The following is a 23,339-nucleotide window of genomic DNA, read 5'->3' on the forward strand; positions in this document are numbered from 1 at the left end:
TTTTGCCCTCGTGTAACTTGGTTTTTTTTTTAAAAAATCTGTTTTTGGAGATTTGTTTGGTATTAGAATCTCTCTTTTTATCTATGTTCTCTCTCCTTTTTTGTGTTTAGATGTATGCTTCAAATGTTTTTTTTATTGATTCTCCAAAAAAAAAATCATTACACTATGTTTTTTGATGGCTTTTATTGTAATATCCCGAATTAAGGCCTAATCGGAATAGTGGTTTCGTGACCACAAATCCGAGATAGAAATAATTATTTTATAATTATTTTGAGGTTTATGAGATGATTGCATAATTGTGTGAAAATTTCGTGAAGAAATTTTTGGCATAACGAGTTTAATTTAAAGTTAGGGACTAAATCGAATAAGTTGCAAAACTTGCATTCTAGAAGTTTTTAGTATGAAATTGCTTTGAAATATTAATTAGGAGGTCTTAAATGGTAATTTGACCAATTTTAAGTTCATGGACAAAATTAGGACATGGAAGGAATTTTTGAAAAGTTTAGTAGTAAGGGCATTTTGGTCATTTGGATATTAAATGAAATAAAAATAGGAAAAATAACCCAAAATGATCATCTTCTCCATATTGTTCTGTCGATTTTTGTTCTCCTCCATAGCTGGGGTTTTTTCAACTTTCAAACTTCATAATCAAGAGAAACGAGATTCAAGTCGTGATCGAGGGAAAAACAAAGTTTACGAGGAATAGGCTCGATTGTTAAAAATTTTGTACCGAGGTAAGTTCATGTGTAAGTAAGGTAGCATAATTGTTATTTTTAAGTTATTGATGTTAAATATATGATATGCTGATTTTTATCATGAAATATATGCTTTGTGGTTATTTTCGAATAAAATGCAAATTAAGTGTATTATTTGTTAAATATTAAGTGCTACCGAGTATTGGTTTTGGTATTTTACGGAAGATGGCAAGGAGATGTGTTCGAGGAAAATCCCGTTTGAACCTTAGGAATAGATTAAGATACAAGTGACATGTCACTAGGATGGTTGAACATCCGAACTCGTTGAGTTGAGTCCGAGTTCGTGAGATGTAACTAGGCATCCGAACTCGTTGAGTTGAGTCCGAGTTCACTTATGGATGCGAACGCCCGAGCGCGTTGAGTTGAGTCCGAGTTCACTTATGGGCGGGTTACATGGTAGCTTGGCTACAAATGTGGCACTTATGTGCAAATTATCCATGTATCCGAGTTATATTCCGATGTGTTCAACGGGTAAAATTTCTAGTGAAATGGAAGAACACTTAAGATGCAGGTGACTTATTGGTAAGTATTGTGAAATGGACACTTTGGACAGGTATGTACTTAACCTTCGGGTTGAAAATAGATACAACAACGATAAGGCGGTAAGATGATTAATGATGTTTAGAAATGTGATATATGTTTTGGTGATACCATGCTAAGGTTGTTCGGTATAATTGTATTGTTATGTTACTTGTTATTTGCATATGACTTACTAAGCATTTATGCTTATTCCCTCCTTTTCATTCACTGTAGTTTTGAACAAACTGGCTTAGGAATCGGGACAGGTCGAAGGTTCGATCACACTATCCGAAGGACTCTTTTTGGTAAATGGCTTGTAAAACTTAAGTATGGCATGTATAGCAATTCACCTATTTTGTGTAAATAATTTTGTGATATGGCCATGATTTGGTTGAGAAAATGCTTAATAATGATAAGTCATGGAAAATGCTAAGTTAGATCATGTTTGATGTCATGGAAGTTTAATATGTTATCTAGATCATAAAAACTCATGAAAAGATGAAATTTGCCATAAACAGAATATTGCAGCAACACTGACATGAGTTTGAAAATTTACTAAAAATCATAGAAATTGAATTTGGTGATGGATTAAATATGACATTGAAGCCTAGTATGTTTAGTTTCATATAAAACAAATGAAACAAGTAAAGGAATTATATGTTATAAGATATTTGAATTTTAGTGAAACAGGGCTAGAGCGATTTTTAGATCCCCTGTTCCAACTTTAGAAATTTACCATAAATTGTACAAAAATAACTAGGTGGTGCATTTTATATTCTTGGAATCCTTATTGAGTCTAGTTTTGGAATAAATAAACGGCATAGTCATATAAACTTTTCACAAATAGAAATATGGTTCATAGTAAACAGAGGTCAGTCCAGTCAAGTCCTGAAACAGGGGTAACTTTAACTAATAAACTGTATTAATTGGCCCAACCAAAAATTCTAGAAAAAAATTAGTAAATAGATATATGAGTCTAGATTTAAGGAAAATTTAAGGATATTGATTTCGAGTTTTGTAACTCGAGATATGATTTTTCTTGTAACTGTGATGCATGTAGCTAGAAAGCTGTGAATGTAGAAATAAATGATTCGAAGTTCTTAATTCGATAAATTATGTTCGGTAACACCTCAAGCTCGACTCCGGCGACGGTCTCTGGCGTGGGGGCGTTACATTTATAGCCTTTTTACACTATTTTTTTATTACTTGTTGTCTTTTCTTCTTGCAGGTGGAACAAGTGGAGGAGCAGGTGGCTGACAAGCGATGGAGTAGGTGGTCAGAAGGTAGTTGGCCGAAAGTCGGACATAGGGGCGGCGGCTAACTAGGGTTTTTAGTTTTCTTTTTTTTCTAATTGTTGTGGGCTAGGGTTAAATGCTTTAATCCAAGGCAGAGCAAAATCTGATTTGGATTAGTGGAATTTAACGATTGATATGAATCTTCTCACCACTAAATCTTAATTATGGTCAAATTAAGACAATTAGCAATGATTAAATCACCACCTAAATCTCAATCAATTTCCTTAATGACTACCTCTCTATCTTTAACATCTTTACAATTTAGTCTATAGCTTTTCTAGCTATTCATATATTAACCCAAGTTTTAGAAAGGTTAAAATATGTCGTAAGTTTCTGTATCTTTTGAAATTTTGAAATTTAGTTTATGTATTTTTATTTTTAAGAAGTTATTCTCTTTACTTTTAAGAATTTAAAACTCGAGTTCAATTGTTAAAATTGTATTTTTTTTTGTGTAAATTTAAGTTTGTAGTTACATTACGATCAAATGAGTTTTAAAATTTTTAATAGTGTTATTAATTAAACTTAAATTTTAAAATCTAAAAAGTGAAGAAACTAAATTTTTAAAATAAAAATATAATGATTAAATTTTATTTTATTAAAAGAAACATTTATTGTAGAAACTAATTTTGCCCGGGCCCAAAATAAAATAACCTCAAGCCCAAAATAAAAACAGTGGCAAAACAACAACATTTTTTTTTTGCGAATTCGGCCCGGCTTGGACTAAAAGAAGCTTACCCGAGGCTCAACCTGTTTAAAAAATGGACCTATATTTTTATCCAAACTCTCCTACTTTTCTTGCAGGCCTACTCGGCCTAGCCCATAGATAAGTCTAATTAAAAAGCTTATGTAAATTTTTTCTTAAAAGTAATCCATTCCAACTCATTATGTTGACCTGTTTTTTCTTTTTGTTAGAAGGTATAGTTTATTGATATCAATTATTTAAATTAATTAATAGCGATATAAAAATGAATAAATTAAATTATATAAAATTAAAATATAAAAATTAAATTTAGTAAAAGGACAAAACTAGAATATGAAAGTACTTGAACTAAGTGAAGGGTGATCCGAGGTTTTATACCAAGAAAACAACCTTTGAAAAATAATGAATAATAGCAAAGAAAATGACATGAAGACATATAGCTTTAGAAAAATGTGGTCCGACCACCAATAATTCAAAGGGGCAAATGCCAGGAAATATCTTTGAAAAATATAATTCATATTATAGATTCGTAAGCTAGTTAGATTGGAACATATCTCTCTATAACTTGCGTAATTTATCTTACTTGATTCAAATTCAAATTCAATTTAAATAAATTTAATTTTTTATTATTTTTAAAATAATAAAATAAAACAAATTAAAAGAAAAAACTCCGAGTTATTCTAAAAATGACCCAATTTATAAAACACATTTGATCCATATGATAGTGAGATTAGTGGTTATCAATACAAGAGTTCAATTTGATGTGGGATCGATTTAATAAACATGATATCGATCTGAACTTGAATTTTCTCTATAGCTAAGAACAAAAGCTATTGCTTTCAATCAACTTGTTGTGTTACTTAATTTCTCATATTGCATGCAACCTCATAGTCCTTTTCAATTCCTCTGGAAAAATTGTGGAACAGGTTTATTGCTTTGTGTGTATATATATGGAATATTAAGGTCCTTTCATTTTAATTCTTATGTGGGGCTACCGGCTTCTAATTGGAAACTTGGAATTAATAATCCATGAAATACTAGCTCCTATCTATCACAAATTGTTCATCTTTGATTTTTCTTTAAAATTTAATCATGAAAAAATGTTCAACATCACAAAAATATTTGTATAATTTTTTAGAATCTTCTCACCAAATTAGATTCAATCTAGACCATTTTTGTTTTAATTAGGTATTGGTATAAAAAAAACAAATAAAAACTAATGGGAAAACACCTACATTCAACCAAAGGTGAAGCCAGAAAAAAAATTAAGAAAGTCATAATTAAGTTATATATTTTGATAAGAGTTAAAATGTAACTTCACAATTGTATTAGCTAATATCTTTATAATTTTTTGAAGGACTATTAACCAGAAATAGTTGCTAAGTATCTAGTTAAGTGCTGGTAGAAGTGATTAAGGAAGTTGAAACAAAAATAGGGGACACAAAGATTATTAACATAGTTTGGTTTCCCTACAACTGTGAAGCCTAACTCGGTGAGAAATATTCACTATCTGCAAACAACTGCAACAAGTGAACCTAAATCTATCACACCCGAGTGACAATTTCCTCACTTTTGCACCTTTGAAGACTAGAACTCTCACCCCTAAATTCGACACTATGAACTTAGCTTGTAAAACCACGGCACAAATGTTTTACAATCAAATGCGCTCTCACAAATAATGTTCTCACTTGAACAGATTAAGTGCTCTAAAAAATCAATACATAAACATATACAAGTCTTTCAATTATATAGAATTTTTTAAGACTTGCTGGCATGATGAAGATTTATCGCAATCCTTATTAAACAACAAATAAACTAGCTGAATGCAATATAATAATAACAAACAAAGTAAATAAAGATTGTTGGCAGCTAAGTTTTCAATATTCCAATCCAACTTCCTTGATCTAAGGGATTAGATAGATATGATACAATTCTCCAAATATGTTTCCCCAAGTGATATGATCTTTATTGATAGACTAGATACAATCCAAAATCTCAGCACATTCCAAAGACGTGGTTCAATAAATTGTCAATCGCATAAATATGGAAACAAGTCAGTTTGTCGCAGTGTTTCAGAAAATAGACACTTCCTCAAGCACATCTTATTTATTCCATATTTTTCAATAATATCCCATTTTAGTAATTGTTGAACAAAACATGTATAACACATGAAGCTATACTATTAAAAAAACCTTACCATCAATGTTGAGTTTAGGATTTGTATCAACAATTAATCGGCCATAATTATAACTAAGAAAGCTAATGAAACAAGGACGATAATGCAATAATAGTAATAATCATGCATTCATCAAAAGGTTTCAAGGGGGAAGGGGAGCAAATACCAAAACCATTCCACATTCATTTTTCAATAAAAAAAAAACCACCTCACATCGTCCCTCCTCCACTATTTTTGAAAAAAAAAACCTATTTATTTAGAGTGGATCTATGCGAAATTCATTGGACAATTTGAGTTTTATCTTTCCTAGATGCAATTTACGTTATACTTTTAAAATTAGACCTTCCTAACTAGATTTGATCATTGGTTAGATCGCGACCCAATTTTGACAAAAAAAATCATGTTCAAATCCGAGCTTATCTCAACTTAGTCAAGCGACCTGCTTTTATGTTTTATGAATTATAAAATATTTTTAAACTACTTTTATAACTAAAATTATATCTTTTGTATTATTTAATCAAAATTTAGGTCAAAACTATACTAGACTAATCCCATGTAAATCAAATGTACCAAACCAATCGAACTACCTAACTCATGCACAAATCTATCACAAACCTCTCTAGCTTAGGGGCTAAATCAGAATATTATTTTGGGTGGAATAAAATTGTATATTCTTGCGACAGTAAAAATGTAATTTTACTATTTTAATAGCCTATATCTTTATAAATTTTAAAGGAAATAAATCAAAATTTTATCACTTTTAAAGAGTTAAAATACAATTTTTCTATTACTAATTTAAAATTTATAAATTATAAAAAAAAGTGAAAATTAATTTTCCCTTTTTGGAGAACTACAACCTCTACCAACTTCCAGACTTTGCCACTGCTCTAAATATTCATATACTGGACGGGACAAGGATCTTTGTTGCTTATTTACACTTCACATCACAAGTTTACAATCCTTGATTAATGGACCTAATTTCGTTTTAATTAGATACAACACTAATCTTAATGTATTGACTATTTTATAAAGGAAAGGAAAAAGAAACATTTACCAGTCAAACCATCATCGAATTGGAAAAAATAAAAAAGAAAAAAGCAACCCATTGTTATGTATACCTTTTGTTGCTTAGACATGATAATTAGTATTATGTTTATGCATATACATTAAAATTAATTTATTATATATTTATATAAAATTAATGCATTAAGCATTTTCTTTAAAAAGTAATAAATTAAGTTTTGATATAATTAATTTTTTATCTTTTATTTTATTGTAGCAAGGTTTCGAATAAAATAATATAAAAATCAACGTGTGCACTAAAGCAAACCCACATCAAAGTGAGAGTCCATTTGTTGGTGATTTATTAAAAGAAGTAAACATTCAAGTGGTCCTTTGATGCAGATGGGTTTGCTTTACTTTTTTCCCTTTCCGACTAGAACTTTAATTAGGAAAGGGATTCCACCAATAGCAATACCATTGCTATTATATTAATCAAATTTTTTATTGTTAAAATCTTTAATTTAATAATTAAATATTACAATAAATTGTATATAGCATGATTTAAGATAATTTTTTAAAAAATGTAAAATATTAGCACTTCATTTTTAAAAGTAAAAATTAAAAATAAAATTGGTTGATATAATTTTGATAGTTTGAGATGTAATTAGAACGTTTTGAAGTTTGGAGATGTTTGGTGTAACTAAATTTTTTTAAAGTTTTCTTTTTATACAATGATAAATGTGTTTCAACGCATTTAAACTCATGTATTACACCCACCGACCAAAATAAGACTCGATTGATAACTTTTTTAAGTCTAATTATGTTCCTTCTGTGTACTCATTGCACATTTAAAATTTAGTTCCTACACTTTTAATTCTAAGAATTTATTCTCTCTACTTTTTGGCTTAATAATTAAAATCCAATTGATGACACCATCAAAAGTATTTCGTTAAATTGAATTGTGTCTTTTTCTAAATTAAAAAAAAAAAAAGAAATTTTGCAATATGCTTTACCATTACACTAAATACTTGTTGATAAGTGCTGATAATTTATCCAATAATAATATCATTTCCAAAGTATGAAATAAATGAAAAATAAGGGTTAATTCCACCAAAAGTTCTTAAACTATCATCTAATTTCTAAATTAATCCCTAAATTTTAAAGCATTCTAATTAACCTATTAAAGTATCATTATTATATTAACCAGGTCTTTATTTTGGAAAATAAAAATTTTATTAATGAAACGAGACCCCAAAGAGATTTCAACACAAACATATTGTGTACAAAGATATCCAAATCAAACAATACACCAAAAACAAATATGAGCCACGAGATCAAAACACTCAACACCAATAAAATAACATGACAAAACACCCATGAACAAAACCGGTCAAACGGTTAATTAGATATCGATTCAATCAATGGGGGCTTTTCATAAATCTTAATAAGTTAAGAACAACATGTGATATTAAACAAGCCTTCATCAATGACTGAAAATGGAAAGATCATGAAAAATTGCCACGCGCCATAAATCAACTCATGCATCAGAGAAGGAATTTCCATGAAACACATGAGAAAATTTAGATTTCAAATTGAAGTATTGTAGTTAGCATTTCCTAACCAGCTTTGGATTCCTCTTTGTTAAGTTCAAGTTTTCTAATATGTCTTCGAATTAGGGACCCAACTTGAAAGCTGCTTTCATTGTTTACATAATAGAGTTAAAATGAAGTCTAACTATTCAAAAGCTAAAGTTGAAGCAAACAATGAAATGGTAGCCTCTCTCGAAAGTGACACAAAACTACACTTCAATTTCATGGAAGCAAACACGTTGGTGGTGGTTTTTTCAATGAAATGAATGGAGATCATAGTTTTGGCTTGTCCAAGTTGGCTAACACTGTCATTTTCAACACAATTGGTTTGAAAGAGAATATATAGGCAATCATGTTAATTTTGCATGCCCCAATATTGTAATATTGTATGTATAATGTATATTGAATATATATGCTTCCTATTTATTTCTTCGGTTCAAGAGAAAAAAAAGAAGAAGAAGAAGAAGCAATCATAAAAAATAAAATAAAATAATTCATATTGTTTAGAGTCTCTTCACTAATATAATACATTACGAATTTAAATTTACCCTAAATACTAAATCCTAACAAAATCAACATTCTTTTTAACTCTAATTAATAATACCCTAAATATTAAACCCTAACATCTATAAATACAAATTTTAACTCTTATTAAAATTTTCCAACTTTAATTAACAAACAAAACCGAATACTTCAAACTCAAAATCCTAAACCTTAAATCTTAACATTAACTTTAAACTCTAAATTTTAAAATAATTAATTTTAACCATAACCCTAATTTCATAGAAAAAATAAAAATTTAAAATTTAAACTCTCTTTTCACTAATTCCTTTTCTCTATCACCAATTATATGGTGGAGATGAGAGTAAGCAAAATGTTGATATTTGCATGTACGACCTTAGATTGATATTTGCCTCAACCAATAGCCATGTGTCCCAAGTAGGTGCAGCTATTCATTTCTGCCAGCCTGGCATTCTTTTTGAAAACTCATCTCTATCTCTCTTGTCATGGAAACAAAAGCTTCCAAAGTAACAAAAATATATATCAAATATCCTACATCAACGCCTCTCTACAAGCTTATGAAATGATTGGATTCAAGTCCAAATCTTAAATGATTATATTTGATCAAAGATATTCATAATAAATTGTTCCAATATCATCCATGCATGTGGAGTAATTAAAAGTTGAATAGTCTTTAAGATAGATTTTGAATAGAGAAAATAGCGTGAGAAGAACTTATAGAGACTAGAAATAGTAAAATTATCGTTTAATCCTTTTAAAATTTGTGAAATTACATGTTAATACAAGGGGTAAAGCCAAAATTTTGTTTTGATGCTAGAAATGAATAAAAAAAATTTAGAGCCAAAGTTAAAATTTACCATTATATTAACTTGTGATTTCTTAAAAATTAAAAAGACTATATAATTATTTTTTCACTTTTTGAAAGTCAAAGCTGCTCGATGTCTTCCCTCCTCTACTTTTAGTTAACATAATGATAAAATTATACTTTACCTTCTCAAAAATTTATAATTCATTTATAACATTAAAACATCTTTAAATACAAATTATTACAAGATCCAATTAGATAATTAATGAGTTACTAGTTGTGAATACAAGCATGCACATATATCTAGTTTTTTCCTCTAAATAATTTTAAAGCCAAAAGTAAAAAGCCATTTCATTTATATTTATTTGGTACAATAAATTTTTTTTTAGTGAATTACAAGTGGAGGGCAAAGTTCTAACAACAAGACGACTAGTGTGACTCGAATCCAAACCATACATAGGGTGGTGAACATCCTAACCATAAGGCCAACACACGGGGTTCACTTTGTACAATAATTATCCAAGCAATGGTTGTCAAGAGTTGAATATTTACCTTTTCACTTCCATTTCTTTAATTTATCACTAGAAATTTTATCACATATCTATATGTGTAAATAATATTTACCAAGAGCACAAAGGTGTGCTTGAAAATAACATATAATAAATAATAAAACGTATGACTTAAAACTAATGAATAATAACATATAAAATATGTACGATATTACAATAGAAAAAATAGATTAAATTATGAGTAGGATGAAATTTAAACACATAAATACATCAAATTAAGAATACTAAATTGAGTATAATTGTCTATCATGATGTTGTCATCAATCTTGAGTTGATGTCGAGTGAACTTGTGACACCAACTCAATCAAAAACATTATTAATATATACAACTGATTAAGGTAATGAATTGTGCACATTAAAATAAAAACATATAGAAAAAATAATAAAACGAAATTTTGGTTTAATAGTAAATTTAATATTTTACTAATCCAATTAGCATCAGTTCAAATCTCATTGTATACATATTTTATTGGTTTTTGTTAAAATAAGAAGACTTAATTACAGAAGGACATTTCCATAAATTTCCTAACCGAATTAATGATGGTTGACTCGTAACACTAACTTAATGAAATACTTTATAAATAGTATAAATAATTATGTACCAAATAGACTAAAACTATTTAATAAATAATTATACGAATATTTGAACTCCACAAATAAGATTCAAAAGGTGCAAAAAAAATTAAGTATTAATGAAAATGAGACATGTAAAAGCATTTGAACTTGTAATATAAAAAAATTCCGCTGTCAGTATATTAAATATTAATTTTAAAATAAATAAATATTTTAATTAATATAAGTGTAAAACAATATTATTATTTGGAAAAGCACCTTTCTTCATTCCATTATAGTCTAGACAACAAACAAAAAAGGAAAATGCCATAACTATAAATAAATATATATGTACCATATTGGGTATTAATCCTAGTTGATAGACTTTGAATTTTCAGATTAGCTATGTCAATGCTCTCAAACATTAACGTTAGCTAGGAGAGTCCATGGGGTATTTAATATGATGAACGGACGGTTAGGATTTAATCCAATTGAGATGTGGTCTAGACTTTGTATGAGATTAAATTAAGTCATCAAACTTAATGTCCATTGACCAAGGCAAAAGGAGTCCTTTTACGACGTCGTCGATGCTAAATATCTTTAAATTATTGAACCCTATAAGGATATACTTATGTAATTTGACTGTACCCCAGGGTTTTGTTGTAATTTCCTCTAATCAAAGGGGCAAAAATGGCTAAATATATAAAAAGAAAAAAAAATTCAACTACTCTTTCGAATTCCCTATTGCATTGAAATCATAAGAAGCGTGTGACTTTGTATTTCGAAAGGTGAAATTTTGGTTTTGGTTCTACTGCTATACTCAAATTTGTGATTCAGTCCCTAAATTTTAGTTTGACTTACTTCGGTATTCAAATTCGATAATATAGTTAAGTAACTTAAATAATTAATATTATTAATTATTCGAGGTGTTCTTGAAAATACCCAAAAGCAAAACCAAAACTTCCCCTTGGTTAAATAAGAACACTACATTTTTAATTTTTCCAAAATATTAATAATTTAAGTTCTTTAGTCCATTGGTTGAATAACAAAATTTATATTTGGGCCCTTTTAAGAAAACATATAATTTAATTAAGCGACAAAACTAAACATTTTTTTGTGAAAAGTCCTTAAACTGGTTTAGTAACTTTTAGAAATAGCCAAAAATACATTTTTTCCCAAATTATTATTTAGAATTGCAATTTTTTCTATTTATCAAGGGGAGTCATAGTTAAATGGGGTGATTGATTTTGATTTTGATTTAATCGATTAATTTGATTGTAATGACCCAAAATTCACGGGCATCGAAAAAGTATAATATCGGGCCTCCGTCTTAGTAAATTGAGTCCGAAAATAATTATTAGAAATATTTACGAGACTAGTTGTGTGTTTAATTAAGTTTTAGATAGATGAATTTAATCTAATTAAGAATAATTAGGAAAGAGGATTAAATTGAATAAAGGGTAAATGTTTAATTATAGATCAAAAGAAAATAAGAGGGACCAAATGGGCAATTAAGCCACATTTGGAAGTTGAGGCGACATAACATTGTAAAAATCTTAGATTTTTATATTATTTATTTATATAAATATATAAATTAATTATAAAGGATATTATTAAATTAATTATATTATAAATATTATATTAAGAAATAAATTAAATAAAGACAAATGTATGGTGATATTTAATACAAGTGTATTAATAAAATACATACATTTGTAATACTTATATTTAATTACTAAATAGATATTTGTTTTAATTATTACATTAAAGTAATTAAATAAAAGAAAACAAAAGAAATAAAATAAAGGAAATAAAGTAAAGTAAGTTAAAATAAAAGAATAAAAGAAACAAAAGAAGAAAGAAACAGAATAGCCAAAGACGAAACAGAGAAGAAACAGGGGAGAAAGAAGAAAAAAGAAAGAAAAAGGAAAAATTCAAGGTTTAAGGTTTAAAGTTTTGATTGGTAAGTCAAATTAGCCCTTTTCTCTTAATTCTAATGTTTTAAAAGCTTTAAAACAAAGTTTTGATGGAATTAAGTTGATATTTTGTAAGTTCATAGGTTTTCAAGTATAGTTTATGTTGAACAAAAGAGATGAATTAGGGATTAACTTGAAGGAATTTTAAGTTAGAATTGAAAAAGGGATTAAATTGTAAAAGAAACTATAAGTTTTATGTTTTAGGGACTAAATTGAGGGAAATTCGAAATTAGAAAAATATGCTGAAATTTTGATAGTTAAATTTTAGTTTGGATGAAATTTGAATAGAAATAGAGTGTGAATTGAATTAGGAAAGTAAGTGAATTTAGTTAGGATTAAATTGAGAATTAGGAAGAAATTGAATAGAAATTCAATTATTTATTATAATTAGTGCTGTAATTAATATTACAAATTATTATTTTCGTAGCTAACAAAGAACCCGAGGCATCGGCGTCAAAAGGAAACGAGAAAGTTATCGAGGACTAAAACGGGAGAATAACGGTTTGTATTACTATAATTCAAGTTATTTATTATTAAATGCTAAATTTTAATTTATGTGTCTAGTAAATGAAATGTGAGGTAAGTATAATATTAGTATTAACTTATTATTAGTATTATTATTATTATTATGAGTGGGAATTAAATTGAATAGTTTATATGAATTAATATTTGAATTGTTTGTTGATTGAAAGCGGGAAATGAATTTGAATCGAATTGTGAATGGTATTAAATTGTATGAAAATGTATTGAGTTGTGAAAATGTGTGAATTTGTGAAATAATTATTGATTGAAGGTGGAAAAATGATTGAATTGAAAGTGTGAGAAATTGTGATTGAATTGAGAATATATGTGATTTAAATACCCTATTAACTAGTCGGGCTGAGTCGGATATAGTTGGCATGCCATAGGATTGGAAGAGTTCAGGGATACTTCGACCTCGAGTCGATGAGACACTAGGTGTCACTATATTTCTTCGGATAGATTCGATGAGGTACTGGGTACCAACTTTCTTCGGCTTTGCCGATGAGACACTAGGTGTCAACTATTGCTTCGAACTATCCGATGAGGCACTGGGTGCCATTCTGGTGTGTTTGGTTGGATCCGTGTATCCGCCAAAGTCCGAGTTTTGTTAATAGGGTAAATGATGAAATGATAAACCGAACGAGTTGGTCAAACGAGCTATTGAAATGATATGAAAAAGTTGAATTGTGAATTGAAATGTGAAATGAGATTGAGAAATGAACCTAAGGTTCGTGATTTATTCAAACTCAAATTGTGGATATACGATATTGGTTGATGAATTGCTATTGTTGAAATATTGAATTTAAATTGTATATACGATTTATGCATTACATGTACATTATTGTTATAATTTGAATTACGGTAATACCACTGAGTATAAATTACTCAGCGTACAGTTGTTTCCGTGCGCAGGTCGATAGAAGTCAAAGGTCCCGGTTCAGCATCCAGATTAATCCCGGCTTCGGCAAAACTTGGTGATGTATTTTTCCTTTGGTAAAGGTGGCATGTACATAGATTGTGTATAAAGGTTATTATGTTTTAATATATAATGGTTAAAAATGTTAGTATTAAAAGTTTATGGATTTTAATGAAAGAAGTCTATCTATTTTATCTAATTAGTACATTGTTAAATTTTAAATTGATATTGTGTAGATTGAGTTTGATTAGAAGTATTTAGAATAGAAAATGTGAATGTGAAATGAATTGGTTAAATTGGTGATATTTGGGAACTATATGGTTTTAATTTGCAGGGGGTTTTATGTAAAAATAAGCAGAAATGCTGCCGAAATTTTTATAAAAAAAAAATGAAGTCATTTGGTAAACAAACTAATAAATTTTATGAATTATTTTAATATATTGGTTATTTATTTAAGAATTGTTGTAAATCGTTCGATACGTCCGGTAATGCCTCGTAATTCTGTTTCGGCGACGGTTCGAGGTTAAGGGGTGTTACATTGATTGGTTATCAATTTTTGAATCTCTGAATCAAACCAACTAAAGAAAAACATACTTATTATATATTTTATAATATATAATAAAATATAATCATATAAATCCAACCTAATAACCCAATGTTAGTTAATTGAAAAACCGACCAAACCAACCAAATCAAAGTTGGTTCGATTTGATCAATATTCTCAACTTTAGTCAGATGGCTCGATTTTCTTAAGTCGGTTAGAAAAAAAACCTGATTGAACCGATTGATTAAACCGATTGCTCTCCCCTAACCCAAAGTATGTCAAATTAAAGTACAAAAACTTAATCCCAAATTTAAACATAATAGAGGGACCAACAAGAAAATTGGACCTTTTTGAAAGCTCTTATGCTTGTATATATATCACTGCATCTCCTTCATCCATTGCGTCCAAACAACAACAACAACAAAAAAGATCCCTTCTTCCCTTTTATCTCTCTGAAAAATCACCCCCAAAAAACCTATTTCTCAGTGCCACCATGGAAATCTTTTCAAAGATGGAAATGGAAGCAAGCCCACCAGTTGTCCAAAAGAAACTATGGAACATTGTACGGATAGTCTTCCTCATGTTGAAGACAGGGATATCCAAGAGCAAATTTATGTTGGACCTTCATTTCATGGTGAAGAAAGGAAAATACAATGCCAGTAAAGTGATAAAAAACTTGGTTTTCCACCGGAAATTCCATGACCACTTGTCGTCTTTGAGTTGCCGATCGAACGACGCTCACTTATCCTTCGTTTCACCAAGGGAGTACGAGTTCAGTTGCAGTAACAGCCCGGCTACGGCGGCGTTTTTTTACCACAAGCGTGGCGGTAAGAACCACCACCATGGTTATCATTTTGGGAAGTCGTCTAAGTATAGATACGATGATGTTACGACGGTGGCTGCGGTGCAGAAGGTTCTTGAGATGTTGAACAATGAGGCGGTGGAGGCGGCGGTATCGCCTTTGGTTTTTCCGGGGTTTGGGGGGAAGAGTCCGTTTGTGAGGCAATTAAGGGTGACGGACTCGCCGTTCCCGTTGAAAGATGAAGGTGGGGATGATAGTCAAGTGGATATGGCGGCTGAAGAATTCATTAACAGGTTTTATAAGGATCTTAAGCTGCAAAAAAGAATGTCTGCCTTTTGAAACAGGGGGTCGATGATGGTGATGACGATTGCTGCATATATATATATCATAAGTTCATAAGCATATATATATACACTTTTGATCCATTTGGCAAGGTTGCTCATGTGAATTTTTTGTTTTGATCTGACAACAGTTTGATTACAAAAGGGGTTTTACACTGTAATTTTGCCTTTTTGTAATTTGATTATTAAGAAGGTTTTTTTTATTAATAATTGTAAAATAAGGAGTATGTAGGTGACTGTATTTTTCTTATAAATCTTGAAAAAAGAGAAAATAGAATGTGTTTGAGTTTCGTCTAATTGTGAATATCATTACTTTACGAAAATTATAAAATAAATTCAATTATTGATATTCACAAAAAATATCAATTTTTAATTTCCGTAAAATATGTGAAATCATATTAATTTAATGAAATAATTTTGGAGGTTGATGGAGAGTGGGATGTCTTGGATTTATTAGGTTTTTAGGGTTTTATTTTTGTTTTAAAATATATTTTTCTTGTATTTGTTGTGTAGCTGTCTTAATTTTTGATAGTGATGGCTGTCGTTAATTTTTGTTGATTTATTTTACGTCGCTATTGGAGTTTGCCATGCATGAAAGTAAATATTTATAACAGTAAATTAATTTCATTTTCAAGTGGTTAGTTGCTTTGGAAACAATTAATACGGTTCAATATATTTAATTAATAATAATTAATGTTTCAAAAGTTACTTTTAAACAAATATATTTATCTTTATATTTTTCCATTAAAAACTATCTCCTTGTTTAGGGTAAATTTTTTTAAAAAGTTTTTTTATGTACCGTTTGACAAATAACCGTTTGAACTCTCAACAATAATAAGTATTGTCTTCGAGTCGTGTTAGATTTCATCAAGAGACAAAACATTAACACAATCCAAGGACAATACCTTTCCGTATGGAGGATAGGTCAATTACCCAACAAACAACACTTTAAAGATTTTTTCCAATATGTCAACTCTTCCACAGTGGTTAAGAAAAACAGGGCAGGTAATGACCTTGGCCCCACAAAATAATAATTTTTTCATTTAACTTCTTAAAATTTTATGAAATATTTAATTATAAAATTACATTTTGATCCTTCAAAAATTTATGATTCTCTCTAACTTTTAAAAGTAATTTTCTCGCTCGGTGTATAACTATTAATTAATGATTTAGATATTAACATAACACCTGAATGAAAATAATTTATTTTTCAAAAAATTAAATTTATCGATAATACATAAAATAATATCAGATATTAACAGGGTTCTTTTATTTAATATAGTAAGGTAACATGTTGTCGGTCTATAATTCTAGATATGGAAGCAAATTTGGATAATATTATTAAATAGGAAATAACAAAGAACTTGCTGGTCCAAGAAATGGCTATAATTTTAATTAATAGTGGGTGAGAGGTTATATTTATTTCCATTAAATTCCATAAATGATTGAAGTTTTGAGTCTTTATCACTTTTATCTCTACCACTTAAACCATGGTTTCATTTTTCTCCTCCTCCAAGCAATAAATTATGAATGAAACTTTGGTCAAATTTTTTTATTGGTCCTTATATTTTAATAAAGTTTGAAATTTGATCTTTATATAAACTAAATCCTCTCATCACTTTTTTGACTTAAAAATTATAATTCGATTACTAGCAAATTTAGTATTTTTCGTCAATCATACGCCACTAAAGAAAAAGTTAGAAGTTTTATACTAAGAGGATCGAGATTGAATTATAAATTTTGGGAGCTAAAATACTTTTTTTTTCTTCTTTTTCATGATTAGCTTACAACTTTACACTTTTTTGGAGGATCAACAGATGATTTTCTCGAACTAAGGAGGAGGTCAAGGGACTTATATGCCGCTTATACCACTCTTATATGCCCATCATATCCAGGTAGTTTAATTGACACCGAATTTTTTCCTCCAGAGTTAGAAATTAAGTTACATATATTTTTATAAAAATTAAAATATATTGATTTATATTTTTATATTTTTGAAAAAGATTAAATTAAAATTTCATCATTTTTTGATATTAAATTACAAATTTACTATGTATTTACTTATAATTTTATAGATTTTGGGGTGTAAAGAATAATTATCCACATGTTAAGTTTAATTTTTTTTATAAGAAAATTATTAATTTGATTAGAAACTTTAAATAGAAAAAAAATATGGTAATTTATTTTTTTAAGTATAAAGATTAAATTTTAATTTTATCAAAATAGAGGGACTAACAGCAATTTTACCCTAAAAATTTTGATGTTATATATATATATAGTTGTGATTATCACCTTTTTATTTTCCTTTTATTTGGATAAAAAGAATTCACTCCAAATTGCAGACACGTACCCTGCTCGACCGTTTCTTTGACTTAGACACCAAAATGTGAGTTCTACATCAATCTTTTTCATGTTTTTTTTAGCTTTACTTAAAACTACTTTCATTTATGTATAATACAAAACTCAATTATTGTTATTATTGTATAATAATCCCTGCTGTCCATATTGTTAATGGCCACGTATTTCATTTATCAGATAGTCATCAACACTTAAACTAACATAACGCTCTTTTGCTTTTACCTTTAATCTCCTGTTATTTGTCCCCTTATAAGACATTGAAGTTTTATTGCTTTTGAGAAAAGACGTATTAATTATTACAATTATTCTCAAAATAGAAGTTCTATTACAAGATAAAAGTTATCATATTGTAAGACAACCATAAAATTTGGTTAAAATATTTTATTGTCTGACTCATCTAGTTGTTCTATTCTTTGTTCGAGGAGTTTGTGATAATTTAAAGTGGTTTTTGTATATTTCGATTATTTGAGTTGTTTTTCATGTGGAGGCAATTATGAAGAAATTACAAGTACAAGTTTTTCTTTGAAATTAATTAGGTTGTATTGTGAGGATTTTGGTATCTTTTGGAGAGTTTAATTTATTATAATGCGATTTTTTGGAGAGTTATTGTAATAATTTGGGGACAATTTCGAAAATGCAATTATCCATTAGTATAAAGGTTGATAGGGCTTCAATTGAGAGATATGCCTAATAATTATTGAGTAAAATCATTTTTTAAGTGTGGGTTCATAGAGATTTGTTGAATCCGAATTACATAAACAAACTTATTACGTTGTGTTGAGGTAAGTGTTTTGATGTGGTTGTTAAAGTGTTATTAGTAGTGACTACCATGGTTAGCATTGCGACAGAGTTGTAATTTATCATTTTTGAAGTTGGTAATTTTTGAAATAAAATCTTTGGGATTATGAATGATGTTGATATTGTAGAAGTATGCAGGCTTGACTATGAAAATCAATTTATTTAAAGCAACTTATTTTGAAGATTAGATCAAGCAATCAGATTCCTTGGATTGTGGAGATTAGATCAAGATAGCATTGAAGACATATATCTAGTAATCCTCTTTACATTGATATTTATTAGTACGTTGTATCTTGCTATTTTAGCTACTATAATTATGTTAACAAATCTTGAAAATTTTTATACATTGAGAAACTTGTATAGGTTTAATACTGAGTATTGAGAGCACTAATCTAATCATTGTGGAACTATTTTTAGAGTACAACTGAGAGAGTAAATAAGTATTGTTTATCGTCTAAATTTTTAGAAAGAAAATTTAGAGGTGAGTAATCCAAATTATTAAGTACAAAAGTTAAGTCGTTATATTAGAATGTGATACTTAAATAATTTGTTATATTGAATTGAAATATAACAAATTTACCTACTAAACTAAGCTCCACAAAAAAATCGAACTATGTATTTTCATGTTTTTTTAGCTTTACCTATAATTACTTTCATTTATGTATTTACAAAACTCAATTATTGTTATTATTACAATAATAATCTCTTATGTCCATATTGTTAATGGCCACGTATTTAATTAATTAGATAATCATAAACACTTTAACGAACATAACGCTCTTTTGCTTTAGCTTTAATCTCCTATTATTGTCCCTTTGATGAAACGTTGAAGTTTTATTACAAATCAAACTTTTCATCTCGCAATATAAAATTAGGTTAAAATACACTTTTAAGTTTCTGTAAATATAATTTTATTTTTAAAAATTTTAGTTTATTTACTTTACGAATTTAAAAACTCGAATCCAATTTTTAATATTATCAAAATTAATCATTTAAATATGTTGGTGTTTTATTTAGGGGAGTAATTAAGGGATTGATAGGGCTTGACCTCCTTAAGATAAATTTTTTTATTTAATTCTTTTAAAAAATTTAAAATTTTAATTTAGTAAAGGTAAAATTGTACTTTGTCCCTTCTAAAAGTGATAAAAATTTGGTTTAATTTTTTAAAAATTATAAATGTATATGCTATTAAAATAGTGAAATTACATTTTTACTATCATAAAAATTACAATTTATTTTCGACCCTGGTTTTATTTCGAAATAAAAATATACTCGATAGATATGCAAAAAAATAAAAACAAAATAATGTAATAGGCCTTAATTTAATAAAAAAGTTTTAACGGTGTTAACAATTGAAGTTGCATTTTTAATCCGAAAAGTATAAAGAAAAAAAGGAATTCTGAAAATAAAGAATAAAAAAACTAAATTTTAAATGTAAAAAAAATATAAGCACCTGAAGAATATTTTAATCATAAAATTAAAACATGTGGATAAGAACTAAAATAAAGAAGACTAAAAGCCAAAGTGGGACTCCTTTGAGATGAGTTCCTTCTTTTTCTTTCTTAAAAGTTGCTGGTAAACGTTTTAAAAAAATGTAATTTTTCTTTTAGGTTGAAATATGTGATAAGTTTTTGTAATATTAAATATTGTTAGTAAAGTATCGATATTACATCAAGCTTTCTTATTATTAAAATCATTAAACGGTAAATCGAATTTTATGTAACTAAATTTAAAATTAAAATTTTAAAGAAAAATAAAATGTTCTCGAACAATTTTTAAAAGTAAAAATTAAAAATAAAATAAAAATGAAAAAAAATGTAAAAGCTTTGAAAATCTCAAAACTGAGATTTTCACAATATTTAATTATTCTTAAATCTTTTATTTAAATTATGTCACATAAGATTTGATATGTCATTTCACAATTCAATTAACGATTTTTGTAATAGAATGACCTAATTAACATAACCTCGACAGTTTAGGGATGTATTTGAATGATTTGAAGTTTAGAGGAATTTTAAAACGAGAGTCAAAATTTGAGTTACATTAAAAAAAACAAATAATGGAAAAGGAGATGAGGCATCCACAATAGAAGAAAACATCAATACTACTTAGGGATGACAACAGAGCGAGGTGGGAGTAGATATTGCTAAATCGACTATTGCTCCACAATAGGCATGCTTTGTTTCACCACTTGCCCCATTCCACGATGGATGTATAATATTAAAAACCATTACCAGTTCTATGGATGTTGGATGCATCCATCTCCGCTTTAATTTAATTTTTGTTTCTTATCTTTAATATTTTAATATTTTTAAAGGCAATTAAATTTCTAGACATAATTCTTCAAAAAAAGCATAAAACATATCATTTTTTCTATATTACGTTACTATATTTTACCTTTTTAATAGTTTATATATACAAGAATAAAATGATAATTTTTTTTTAATTTTTGTTTTGTTTACTCTTAGAGCAATACTAGTTTTAGTTTTAGTTTCTTGTCATCTTTCTAGTGTATATATGAGATTTGTTAAGGTAAGAGTATCGTCAAATTTATTGAAATCGCTCTTGGAGGGTTCCGTCATGATAGAGCACAATGATGATGTTTGAAATTCATTTTCAAGTTGGTCTGATGACGACGAAATTAGGATGCAATTTTTAACGATTTGATCAAAGCGATGCATATCTAATTTGTTTCTAAAATTATCTAGTATTGCAATTGTTATCAATTTATCTCTCACTTTTCGAGATTATTTTACAAATATAACATTTAAGTATTAATTTATAATATTTTATTTATAATGTGTACTATGTGAATTCATATTCCAATAGTGTAGAATTAATGTTTCGGATTCTCACCAACAAATGGTTAGATGCAATGGTAAGGTACATTGCAATCCTAAAGAGAGAACGTAAGTTTGAACTTTAGAGACAAAGTTGTTAAAAGGGACAACCCAAACCCGGAACATAAACAATATAACGGACATGCATAATACAAAAAAAATTCGGATTCTTCCAAATATTCAATATGGGTTGGGTATTGTTTGAGGTAAAAACCCAAATAAAGGATGTTTGCATCACAAGCCTAAAAGGCAAAGAACAGTAAAGAACTTTTATAAATGGGCTTAAGGGCTTTAGCCTGTCCTTTGAATACTGTGGCTGCCCATATCCGTGTCCTTTAATTTCCATGCACGTCCCCCAGTCCACCCCTTTTTCTTCACATTTAAACAAGTATTCTAATAATTTATTCTTAATTTAAATGAATAAATTTCAAAATTATAATTCAATCTGGAATTTCATACATAAATTTTCATCAATTTAAATTTATACTCCACTAATTAAAAAATGCTTACAATTTTAATTATATATAAAAGAATTTCAGCATATTTAAATTCAAATTGTTTTTACGTATTTCAACATCCAAAAAATGATTGGAAAAAGTTGAAAATATTTAGATAATTTACAAATAATAAACAAATTCAAACTTTTAGATAAAAAAAATATTCGACATGGTATTATTCTAAAACCGAAAATCGATTTAATAGATTGTTGAAAATTTTGGATAAAAATATATGATCGAAAAATAAGTTTGGACAAAAAAAATAAGATTTATTTTCTAAACGGGTTGAAACTCGGGTAAGCTTTTTTTACCCGAGCTAGACCCAATTTGGCCTGAATTTGAAAAAAAAAGATGTTGCTATTTTGTTACTATTTTTTTCATTGTTTTGCTATCATTTCGTCATTATATTGTTACTATTTTATTGTTATTTTTTAGATATTTATAATTTTTATTTTATTATTAAATTTATTATTATTGTAGAAATATTTACTTGCTAAATTGTATTTATTTTAGTGTTATTTAATTATATTAAATTTTAATATATTTGACCTATTATATTTTTAAAAATTATTTTTATATAAAAAAATAATATATAAAAACTTTAAATACAATCCAGATTATCTGAACTTGAATTTTAATAAATATATTCTAATCAAATTTAATTAAAAACAAAATTTTAACCTCAAATCAGACTTAGGGCCAGTTCTGCATTACTTTTCAAAAGCACTTTTGGCTTGAAAAGCACTTCTGGAAAAAAAGCTGTGCAGATCAAGCTGCTTTTGGCTGAAATTTTTAACTTTTTAGAAGTGCTTTTGAAAAGCACTCCTGAGGAGGAGAAGCTAAAATTTTTAGCTTTTCCTCTTCCAAAAGCACTTTCAGTGCTTAATTACTTTTTTACCCCTCCAATAACATAGTACTTTCCCCTTTTTTTTGGTACTTAATTACAAATATATTAAAATCACTAATTAAAAATAAAAAATATTTTTTAAAATACTAATTAAAAATATTTAATAATTATATTTAAATATTTAAAATATAGTTTATATATTCTAATTAAATTTTATAAATAATTAATATTTATTGCTTAAAAATATTTTAAATTTATATTTTATATATTAAAATATTAACAAGAAGTTATGATAATTTTTTATATTCTTACTAAAATATAATAATATTAACTAATTTAAGTATTATTTAAATGTGTATTTATTACTTGATAATAACATGTTTAAAATAGACATTTTATTTGTCAAAAGTACTT

The 23,339-nt window shown here is 27.7% G+C and overlaps 1 protein-coding gene across 1 annotated transcript; it reads left to right on the forward strand.

The window, feature by feature from the left end:
* The first annotated feature begins 14,824 nt into the window (after positions 1-14,824).
* LOC107940145 (uncharacterized) lies at positions 14,825-15,875 on the forward strand. The gene has a single exon (XM_016873573.2). The coding sequence runs from the start codon at positions 14,936-14,938 to the stop codon at positions 15,581-15,583; it is 648 nt and encodes a 215-aa protein (XP_016729062.1). The 5' UTR covers positions 14,825-14,935; the 3' UTR covers positions 15,584-15,875.
* Positions 15,876-23,339: the final 7,464 nt, after the last annotated feature.

This window comes from Gossypium hirsutum, chromosome A07, assembly GCF_007990345.1.
Source record: "Gossypium hirsutum isolate 1008001.06 chromosome A07, Gossypium_hirsutum_v2.1, whole genome shotgun sequence".
In the NCBI taxonomy this organism is placed as follows: Eukaryota; Viridiplantae; Streptophyta; class Magnoliopsida; order Malvales; family Malvaceae; genus Gossypium; species Gossypium hirsutum.